The following is an 11,282-nucleotide window of genomic DNA, read 5'->3' as shown; positions in this document are numbered from 1 at the left end:
ATATGGATACATTATTATTAACTGAGGTAGCACTTTGTTTTTACTCCCTTTTTTTTTTTTTTTTGCCTAATGTCCTTTTTCTCTTCCAGGATGTCATCTGGGATACCACATTACATTCAGTCTTCATGTCCCCTTAGGCTCCCTTTGGCTGCGACAGCTACTCAGACCTTCTTTGCTTCTGATGCCCTTTGCAGTTTTGAGTACTGGTCAGCTATTTCGTAGACTCCCTCAATTGGGATTTGTCTGATGTTTTTCTTATAACTATACTGGGATTATAGGTTTGGGAGGGGAAAACTACAGACATAAAGCACCTCTTTCATATCAAGGGTACATATTGTCATCATGACATTATCACTGTGGATGTTGGCCTTGATCACCTGGCTGAGGTCGTGTTTCTCAGGTTCTCTACTGTAAAGCAGGGAGCAGTTTTTATGAACTTCTTCCTTTTAGTTTGGAAGAGTACAAGGCAGTCTGGACTGATGCATTTGTGTTCTTTCCCATGATGTCAGAGAGATGTTCCATGAATATTAATGATCTTGTTATTTTATTAGAGGCTGAGTTGACCTTTTCATCCATCTGATTTGACTCTCATTTTTGTTTATTTGAGGCAAGTCTTTGAGAGAACACCTTTGGTATGTGAGTTTATGCTCCTGTCACCGCAAATTTTATTTCCTTCTATACTATTAGCTCCTTGCAGGAAATGGCTATGTCCTCAATATGCAGACACCATATAACAGTCTCCAGCTTTATTCCATCTGTTTCCCCAGCCCACAGTGTGTGTGCGCACCAGGAAGCTTCATGGCCCTTCTAGTATGCATTTGTTCCTTACTTCCCTGAGGGAACCTGTGGCTGTTGATCAGAGAAATCATGATGCTGTAGAAAGAGCCTGGCATTGAGATGTTTCCCTTTCTCTGAGCCTGGTCAAGAAAGTGGGACAGTAAGGAAACCCAAGTTAAAATCAGCCCGTTGAGCTCCAGCACTTAAAAGCCATTGATGTCTAAATCCAGAATGCTCACTGAAAGAGCTTTGATTTCACTTCTACATGGATGGTATTCCAGTTACTGCTGCTGCCTAACAAACCACCCGAAACTTAGTGGCTTAGATCAATAGTAATCATTCATTTTGCTCATAAGTCTGTAGCTGGGGAGGAGTCGCTTGTCTCTGCTCTCCCCTGACTCAGCTGCATGGGCTGAATCTAAGTCAACTTGATGGGCTGGAAGGTCCACTTTCAAGATGGCTCATTCACATGGCCAACCGAGTTGTACTGCTATCATCTGGAAGTGAGGCTGAGGCAGAAGGCCGTGAACCTCGGTTCCTTTCCACATGGGCCCCTCTCTGGGCTGCTCAGGCTTCCTCACAGCATGGCAGCTGGCTCCCAGGAGTAAGCACCACAAGAAAACCAAGAAGTAGCCATACCACCTTTTAAGACTTGACCTTAGAAGTCAGGTAGCATCACTGCAGCCACAGTCACAAACCTACCCAGATTTGAGGGAAGGAACATAGACCTTACCTCTCAACAGGTGAGCCAAAGTCACATTTAGGAAGGGTAAGCAGATTGCAATGTACTGGTCATTCTGGGGAAACCCAGCTGCCACAGATGGCTAGTAAGTGATTTAGGAGAGTTTCTTATTCTTCAGCAAATATGTGTTGTAGCCTAGGTGCTGGACTAGACATGGGCATATAACATTGAATCAGACATGGTCCCAGCCCTGGCAGCTTCCACTTCAGACAAGGAAACATACAAAACACTGGCCATTTCCATTCAGAGAGGTGAGAGCTGGAGTAGAGATAAGCTTATAGGTTACAAGCACACAAGGAGGGATTCCTAACAACAGTTTCAAGGCCCAAGAAGAATTCTCAGATGAGTTCTAGCTGAGAAATGTTTGTACCAAGTTGAATCAAATGACTAAGGCAAAAAAGCTGAAGCTGAAGATTAAAGGCAGCATAGTTGCCCCCAAGTGTTGCTGCACTTGGGGAAAGATTTGTCATAATCATCACAGCTGTTACTATTATCTTCATCAAGCATTCCTCTACTCATGTAGGACATTTTCCTGGATCAGAAATTTCTCAGGATTTCTTGGGCAGTCAGGATCAGAGAAACCTGGGTTTAAATCCTGGTACTGCTACATGGTGGTCGTTTTGACCTCAGACAAATGACTTAACCATATGTGAGTGTGGAGATGATGGGGGACTTGAGCTGAAAACTTGTCATTCTTCCCTGTTTCTTGCCCCTGGGAAAAGGCCTATGCTTACTCTGTGTGAGTGTGTGTTCACATGTGTTTGTTCATATGTTTTTTAGGAGGCCATGATCTGTCAGCCCCCTAGAGCTTCAGCACAAGGTGAATTCATGTTGGCTGGAGGCCATAGGTATGTCTGGGGCACACAGGTCCTGTCTCACATGGCTTTCTTGCTGGAATGTATTCAAGAGACTGTACTCTGGGAAGTAGTTTCCCAAAGTACAAGTCATGGACCTGATCAATCTAGCTGTTGAACCAGTAATCTCAGAGATGTCTGTAATCTACCACATACTGGTCCCAGTTAGCTCTAAGCAGAACTTTCTGTTCTTCAGCCTTGTTATCTGAGGCATGTTCCCAGCAGGATTTTATAGGGGGGAACATTTTAAATGTGGCAACCTATAGTGAGGGAAGCAGAAAAGATTTGCACCCAAAAGTCCTTGGTTTCATAAAGAAGTGAAGTCACAGGCATGGATTACCTCTTAAGATCAGTCACCCAACTCACCCTGAAATCAGTGATACATATTTATTTTTGGTTAAGGGAAACCATGCTCCAAGGAATTAGAAGTTTATATTTGATCTTTAATAAAAGGAATCATTGGAGTTCAGAGATGGACCATACTAGAACACTGGAACCACAGTGAGTATAAAAAGAACACTGGCCAGGCACAGTGGCTCACGCCTGTAATCCCAAAATTTTGAGAGGCCAAGGCAGGCAGATTGCCTGAGCCCAGGAGTTGGAGACCAGCAACATGGCAAGACCCCATTTCAAAAATTAGCTGGACATAGTGGTGTGTGCCTGTAGTCCCAGCTACTCGGGAGGCTGAGGTGGAAGGATCACTTGAGCCCAGGAAGTCGAGGCTGCAGTGAGCTGTGATCACACCACTGCACTCCAGCCTGGGTGACAGAGTGAGACCTTGTCTCAAAAAAAAAAAAAAAAAAAGGAAAAGAAATGAAGAGAGAGAGAGAGAGAGATAGAAACAGTGTGAGTTTGGCGCATTCATGGGATTGGCAGGCAATGAGTTGACCTGAGTCCCTCCCTGCCCCTCACCCTGTGTGGGGCTGTGTGGCCAGGGTAAAGGGTAAATCATTTCGCTTTGTTGGTCCTCAGCTTTCTCATCTGTAAAGTGGAGGGGCTGATACCAGAGTCCCAACATCCCTTCCAATTAAAGAACAATAATCTTGAAATTAGAAAAGCCCATTTCCTGGCAAGGTTGTATGCTATTGCTCATGCAGAAAACAAACTCCCTGATGGTCAGACTTGGTGTGCTTAGATGCTCTTTTCTTTTGTTGTTGAAGCATCAATTGCAGAAGCTAAATTGCCAAGTGTTCCAGTTTTCTATTGATAATAGAAACCAAAACAGTGGCTTAAAGCAGTAATACAATCATTTATTTTATTCAAAAATCTTAGGGTTGACTGGGCTCAGCTAGGCAGCTCTCATTTGGGATCTCTTGGGTGACTGCAGTCCAGCAGTGGCCAGGATCATCTTGCAAGCTCTTCACTTTCATGTCCCATGCCTGGCTGGGGCTGGGACAGCTTGGGCTCCTCAGGCATTCCTGTCGCTCTCTGCAAGGTTTCTTTATGTGGCCACCTCCAGGGAGCTGGAGTTCTTACAGTGGGCCAAAGCCCACAAGAGAAACCTGTAAAAGTTGCATGAGCATTTTGGCTCTGGCCTCAGAAGGGATGTAGGGTGTCACTTCTGCCTCATTATATTCATCAAGGCAGTCACAAAGGCCTACCTAGGTTCAAGGGGAGGGGAAACAGACTCTACCTCTTGGTGGGAAGAATGTCAGAGAACTTGTAGCCACAATTTAAAATCACATCAAGCGTCCAGGATGGTTCAGAAGATTTCTCAGACTGCTGTGATTCTCTGTTAAAAGGGTTTGAAACAGCAACGCACAAAAATATCTTGCAGTAGAAAACCTAGTTTAATGGGGAAGGAAGATCTACTTAGAAACAAGAAACTTAAAATTATGGAAAAAAAGACAAAATTCTATTTTTATGAATTTTCTGTGTAACAAATATGCCTTGTGTGTATATAAGCAATTTTAAGAAAAAATGTGTATGTATATATGTATGTATATATAATTTTTTGTTTTATATATATATATATACACACACACACACATATATATAATTTTGTGGGTTTTATATATATAATTTTTATTCTACCAAACGATGGAGTGTATGAGATGTTAGGGTTGGGGAAGAGGAGAGAATTAAATCAGGGGCTTCCAGTCCTTTTATTGTACTACAAGCTCCCCCAGTTACTTGCAAAATGAAGTTAATTTACTGGGTTGTTAAAAGAACACCAAATGTGTCATACAGAGCCCTGGAATAGAGATAGGAAAAAAAAACAAGACGGAAGAGAAGTTAAGAGACCAACAATAGAAAATCAGTTCTCCAAAGATGTGAATCATTGCCTTTGAATGGCAGAGCACCCTGGGGAGATGGGTAGAGCAGAACAATAAATGAAAGTAGTTAAGAGTGTAGACTCTGCAGCCAAGCTGCCTAGGAACAAATTGCAGCTTGCCATTCCCCAGCTATGGGCAAGTTCCTGTACCTCTCTGTGCTTCTTTTCCTCAGTTGCAACAGGGAGCTAATAATACCTGCTTCATCAGGTTGTGTGAGAATTAAATGTGTCAGTACAGGCTTAGCCCTTTGAGCAGTGTATAGTATATATTAGCCGTTTCTCTTTTCACCAATTCCCTTGTTGCCTTTGCCAGATGCAAATGTCATACCCAATATGGACTGCAGGCAGCCAACCAAATAAACAGAAGGAGGAGGGCCTTTCCTTCCCTTGGGTCCTGAGCTCATGTATGCATTGGAATTTTCAGTAGGAGGAGACCTTCTTGCGATATCTGGACATCCATCAATATGTAGATTCCACCCTGCAACACTTGTCCATATTCGGACACGTTTTAAAAATCGGTTCCACATTTCAAGCATGTCAAGCTAGGTTTTAGCTTTAGTCTCTACTACGTATTTGGAATTAAAGCCTCTAGAGTCCATTATGCAAATCCATGCAAATAATATGCAAAGAGGCAGTAGCCCCAGATTGTGGGGAGGGGGAGTGTGTAGTCCAGCACAAAGGGCCTTGAATGAAAATTTGCATGTGTTAGGGAAGCCCTGGGTTGAAGGCCTTAGATGTTTATTGTGACAGTATGCATAGCATTCAGTTGTTAACCTTTTGTGCCAAAGAAAAGAGGTAAATGCTTATCTGATTTCCATATTGAAGGTGACAGTAGAGGTTGGAGGTGGTGTTTGGCTAGCACAACATTGTAGGTATTTTTATTATACAAATGAAAAGTTACTTTGAAATAATGGCTGTGGTCCAGGCTGTGTCCCCAACCAGCAATGTGTTCTTAGGCAAGTCACTTCCCTCCTTCTGTTGCCCACTCTGTGAAATGAGGGGATTGGATTAGATGAAACACCAGATCCCCTCTCACTGTAACATCTAAACATCATCCTCCAGGTAAAAATCCTTTGGCACCTAGGGTGGCAGTATCCATTCATTGTGCCAAGGATGTACTCTAAAGTCCAAAGAAAGGGCTAAGAGGTAACTCTACAGTTCTTCTAGAGAGAGCAACAACTTCAGGGGATGCTGATAGCTGAGTGGGGGAAATAGGCAGCAGCAACAACAAGGACAAACATATTTACTTAGACTGTGTATCTTACAGCACCAAGGATTCCAGTCATAGGCTTCCCAGGTAGGAGGATGTAAGTTCTTGGAGTGCCAATAACAGGAAAGTCAGGGGAATTTTTCCCCTGAGTATTTTAAAGACCAGTCTGTATTAACCCCTCTCTCTGCCTCTGGAGTGCTGCAAAAGTTCTCCTAGAGGCCATGGTGGCTCCTCTCCCACCTGGCCAGTCCCTGGGGTCAGCCAGTGTTGCTTCCAAAAGACTGCTGTGTCCTTGGTCTCTGGTCTTTTATTGTATCTGACACATCTGGTACCTGGCCCCAGAGATTCCCCGGGCCCTTAATTTTAACTCCAGCTGTTGCAGCAAACACCAGCTGGGTGCAGGCAGAACCTGAGAGCCCCATGGCCCAGAGTTTCTCTGACCCAGCTAATGGAGACCTGGCATCAGTCAGGAAGTGCAGTGATGAGCACCCCAGGAACAGCCCTTGATCAGTGAATATGGGAGCCTCTGGGTGAGTGTTCTTTTCAGGCAGACAATTTGAGGTGCAGCCTAGTCAGCTCTACCGAAGTCCCCAGTGAGTTTGAGGTGCCCACCTGGACCAGCTCATAACCTGCCCTCAGATTGGTTTTCCCTGTTTCACTCATCTCAGACCCCCACAGCTGACCCCACAGATCATTTTCCAGTATAAACTTCCTGCACAAAAGCCCTGTCTCTGTCTCTCGTTTTTCAGAGGATCTCTAACATAAGGCATGTATATTAGTTTGCTAGGGCTTCCATAACACAGTACCACAGACAGAAATGTATTTCCTCACAGTTGAGGAGGATGGAAGTCCAAGCTCAAGGTGCCAGTAGGGTTGGAGTCCCGGGAGGCCTCTCTCCTTGGCTTGCAGATGGCACCCTCTAGCGGCCGTGTTCTCACATGGTCATCCCTCTGTGCACACGTGCTCCAGATGTCTGTGTGTCCTAATCTCCTCTTAAGAAGGACACCAGTCAGATCGAATTAGGGCCCACTCTGTTGGCCTCATTTTACTTTAATTACCTCTTTGAAGGCGTCATCTCCAAATATAGTCACATTCTGAGGTACTGGGAGTTAGGGATTCAACATAGGGATTTTGGGGGTGCATAAGTCAGTCCTTAACAACACTTAACCCTTGTGAGCTAAACAGAGGCTTGAAAGGGAATGTCCATCAAAACATGGAGGTCACCACCACTAGCCCTAGGAATAGATTGTCTCTCTGGTGGTAAGCCGTGGGCAGGATAGGGGCCCCAGAATAACCCTGAGCAGGTCAGAGCATAACAGCACATTAGTTCCTCTGGGATGCAACATACTGTCCTCTTCTTCCTCCTTCTGCATCATTGATAGTGGTTGACCAGGATAAGCATGCACTTTAAAGACAACCCTTCTTTCACATACTTCTGCTACTGTGTGACTTCCCACATGTTGCCTATTCTCCCCAAACCTCAATTTCATGCCCCACCGAGTGGTCATATGGATTAAAGCATGAAAGCCTGGGCCAGGGCAGGTGTTCAGTAAACAGGTTTTAGGATTGACTTGAATACACAGAATGTACTGTTGGTGTGTGGTCACCACTGGGCCACAGACCAGTACCAATCCGTGGCCTGTTAGGAACCAGGCTGCACCGCAGGAGGTGAGAGGCCGGTGAGCCAGCATCACCGCCAGAGCATTACCGCCAGAGCTCTGCCTCCTGTCAGATCAGCGGCACCATTAGATTCTCATAGGAGCACAAACCCTGTTGTGAACTGCACATGCAAGCGATGGATCTGGGTTGCGTGCTCCTTATGAGAATTGAATGCCTGCTGATCTGAGGTGGAAGAGTTTCATCCCAAAACCATACCCCCCCGCCGCCACCAACTCCAGTCCATGGAAAACTTGTCTTCCACAAAACCAAGTGGAAGACAATTTGTCCCTGGTGCCAAAAAGGTTGGGGACCACTAGTCTAGATTGTGAAAGAAAGTTTAGAAAAAAATAGATTGTTTAGGGCAAATTTTTGGTCCTAGAGTTTGTGGATGCTAGAGCCTCAGTGCAATCTAAAGTCCCCTGCAGCCTTCCACTCCCCACCAATTTAGAAGTGCAGGGTGAGGAGGATACTGGTCCACACCAAGGCTCCACCACACACCAAATGGTGATCCTGGGCCTTGTGTCAAAGGCATGCCTGGAGATCTCCTCCCCATGTCTGCTTCTCACCAGCGCCCTGCCTTCTCCATCAGACACCTGGGAATCACAGCTGGGGCCCCTGCTTCGGCCATTTGTCCTGCTGGAATCTGATAGGGGATAGAGGCTCTGAGAGAGTAATGAGACACAGACAGAGATCTCTCTCCATAGTCAGGGGAGCCTAGCAGGGGCTGAAGGAACTGCCTGAGGGTGACAAAGAAGGGGATCCATGAACAAGGAGGTGCTAACAGGACCAGGAGATGCTAACAGGTCAGAATCAGGCCTCAGAGGACTGTTGGCCATTCCTCAGCCGTAGAGACAGGCTCTTCCCAACCCATGTGTTGTCAGGGAACAGCTCCTACCTCTCATGCTTGCATGAGGTACCGTTTTTAAAAATAGACACATGCTATTGTGAGTAATAAAATCCACACATAACTAGAAATGTTTTAAATGTATACGTTTTTGTCCTTGTGCATTTTCTCAAACTGCAAGTATGCACATTCACTATCATACAACATCCTTTTTTTTTTTTTTTTTTTTTTTAATGTTCAAAAGGGCTCCTTCTACTCAAAAAGGCTGGGTATCACCAATGACAATTTTCCAGAGTTCAGCCACATGAATGCCATAGGAAAAGCAGTTAATAACAACCATGACACCAGCTGGCATTTGTAGAAGGCACCTTCTGTTCCAGGCTGTGCTAAGTGCTTTTATGGGCTCCAGGTCTGATTGCCCTTCTCTAGACCCCAGTCCTCTTCTGCCTATCACTCCTCTATGGCACTGAGACATCTTTGTCTTATTTTAGGATTGTTTGTGGATATGTGCGAGCTTATCCGGGGCCAGAGACTACCCTGTTCGTTTTTGTGTCCTCCGGGGTCAGGGAGAGGGTTGAGCCTCCATAATTGTTTGGTGAATGGTCCTGAAGGGACAGAGGTCTGTTTGCTTACACTTTTGTATAGTTTATAAGTGGAAGATTCAGAAAAGGGCATAGGATTTGGTGCATGCTGCCACCCAGACCTTCCTCATTTGGTTTGGGGTGGCTCACACAGAGTTCACACAGCCTTCCGCATAGGCAAGCTGGCCTTGACCGCTCCTGGCTGCAGAGGAAGAGGCAGATGTGAAGGCCACGAGCCTTCTGCCCCTCCAGCCCCAGCCTGTTCTGAGAAGTTGCCCTTGTCGGGAGGGCTGATGGCGTTTCCGAGGCATGTGGGAAAGGAGGAGCCTGGCCAGGGTAGCTGCTCTGCTTGCCCTGGTGCTGGTCTCTCTTTCCAGCAGGTGCTAGGCAGCGCCTACCTAATAGACCTGCCCCAGCTCCACAGACAGTTCTGTCAGTGTTGGGGCGCTAGTGTGGTCTCGGGAATGCTCCTGATGTTTCCTGAGTTCCCAGCACTGTCCTAGGCCACGGGTAAGAAAGGCCCAGGCTGTATGCTGCTCCCCAAGCATTTTACCTCTTCTCTCTGTCTCCCTCTCAAGGTTTCCTGCTGATTTTGGCACTGACCGAAGCGCTGGCATTTGCCGTCCAGGAACCATCTCCCAGGGAATCTCTTCAGGTCCTCCCTTCAGGCACTCCCCCAGGAACCATGGTGACAGCACCCCACAGCTCTACCAGACGTACTTCTGTGGTGATGCTGACCCCCAATCCTGATGGACCCCCCTCACAGGCTGCAGCTCCCATGGCAACACCGACACCCCGTGCACAGGGGCACCCTCCTGCGCACACCATCTCCAGCATCGCTGCGACAGTAACCGCCCCCCATTCTGAAAGCTCCCTGTCCACAAGGCCCGCTCCAGCGGCCACGACAACCACATCCTCCAACCCGGAGGGCCGCTCTCAAGGCCAGGCTGCCCCCACCATCCTGCTGACAAAGCCTCCAGGGGCCACCAGCCGCCCCACCACAGCGCCCGCCCGCACTACCACACGCAGGCCCCCCAGGCCCCCCAGGCCCCCAGGCTCTTCCCGAAAAGGGGCTGGTAATTCATCACGCCCTGTCCCGCCTGCACCTGGTGGCCACTCCAGGAGTAAAGAAGGACAGCGGGGACGAAATCCAAGTTCCACACCTCTGGGGCAGAAGCGGCCCCTGGGGAAAATCTTTCAGATATACAAGGGCAACTTCACAGGGTCTGTGGAACCAGACCCCTCTACCCTCACCCCCAGGACCCCGCTCTGGGGCAACTCCTCTTCACCACAGCCCCACACAGTGGCTGCGACCACAGTGCCCAGCAATACCTCATGGGCACCCCCTACCACCTCCCTGGGGCCTGCAGAGGACAAGCCAGGCCTTCGCAGAGCAGCCCAGGGGGGTGGTTCTACCTTCACCAGCCAAGGAGGGACACCAGATGCCACAGCAGCCTCAGGTGCCCTTGTCAGTCCACAACCTGCCCCAGTGCCTTCTCAGCGCCCCCACCGCGGTGACCCACAGGACGGCCCCAGCCATAGTGACTCTTGGCTTACTGTCACTCCTGGCACCAACAGACCTCTGTCTGCCAGCTCTGGGGTCTTCACGGCTGCCACGGGGCCCACCCCAGCTGCCTTCAATACCAGTGTCTCAGCCCCTTCCCAGGGGATTCCTCAGGGAGCGTCCACAACCCCACAAGCTCCAACCCATCCCCCCAGGGTCTCAGAACGCACTATTTCTGGAGCCAACGAGGAGGCTGCGGCCACCCTCACCATGACCGACAGGGTGCCCAGTCCTCTCTCCACGGTGGTATCCACAGCCACAGGCAACTTCCTCAACCGCTTGGTCCCCGCCGGGACCTGGAAGCCTGGGACAGCAGGGAACATCTCCCATGTGGCCGAGGGGGACAAACCCCAGCACAGAGCCACCATCTGCCTGAGCAAGATGGATATCGCCTGGGTGATCCTGGCCATCAGCGTGCCCATCTCCTCCTGCTGTAAGTGCCGCCCTCTCCCACCCATCCTCTCCCTCTCCCACATCACTGGCTCATCCCCAGCATTCGTTTGTCCCTGATTTGGCATCCTTGCCAAGTGAGCTACAAAAATTCCCAGAATCTCAGGAAACTAGAGAGCAGGACAGGTTATCCCTGACCCTAGTCCTCAGCTCTGCCAGGCCATGGCTTGAATGCCCGCTGATCATAAAGCCACAACTCCCAGGAGCTGGCGGAGGACCTTACAGGCAGTCTAATCCAACCCCGCACTCCACAGAAAAAATGCCAAGTAGCAGTGACATGACTCACCCAGGATCCCAGAATTAGGGAGAGGCAGGGCTGGGCTGAG

General features: G+C 48.3%; 1 protein-coding gene across 2 annotated transcripts in view; it reads left to right on the top strand.

Annotated features, from left to right (window-relative positions):
- Positions 1-11,282, top strand: part of TMEM108 (transmembrane protein 108) — a 255,273-nt gene that overhangs the window by 231,496 nt on the left and 12,495 nt on the right. The window contains exon 4 of one of the 2 annotated variants that reach the window (XM_011970229.1): positions 9,521-10,939. The exons of the other annotated variant lie outside the window; for it this stretch is intronic. Coding sequence (XP_011825619.1) covers positions 9,521-10,939 — 1,419 coding nt within the window. The remainder of the gene's footprint in view (positions 1-9,520; positions 10,940-11,282) is intronic. 2 annotated transcript variants of the gene reach the window in all.

This window comes from Mandrillus leucophaeus, unplaced genomic scaffold (genome assembly GCF_000951045.1).
Source record: "Mandrillus leucophaeus isolate KB7577 unplaced genomic scaffold, Mleu.le_1.0 Scaffold935, whole genome shotgun sequence".
NCBI lineage: Eukaryota > Metazoa > Chordata > Mammalia > Primates > Cercopithecidae > Mandrillus > Mandrillus leucophaeus.
Note: the sequence above shows the minus strand (reverse complement) of the source record. Positions and strands in the feature narration are given on the sequence as shown.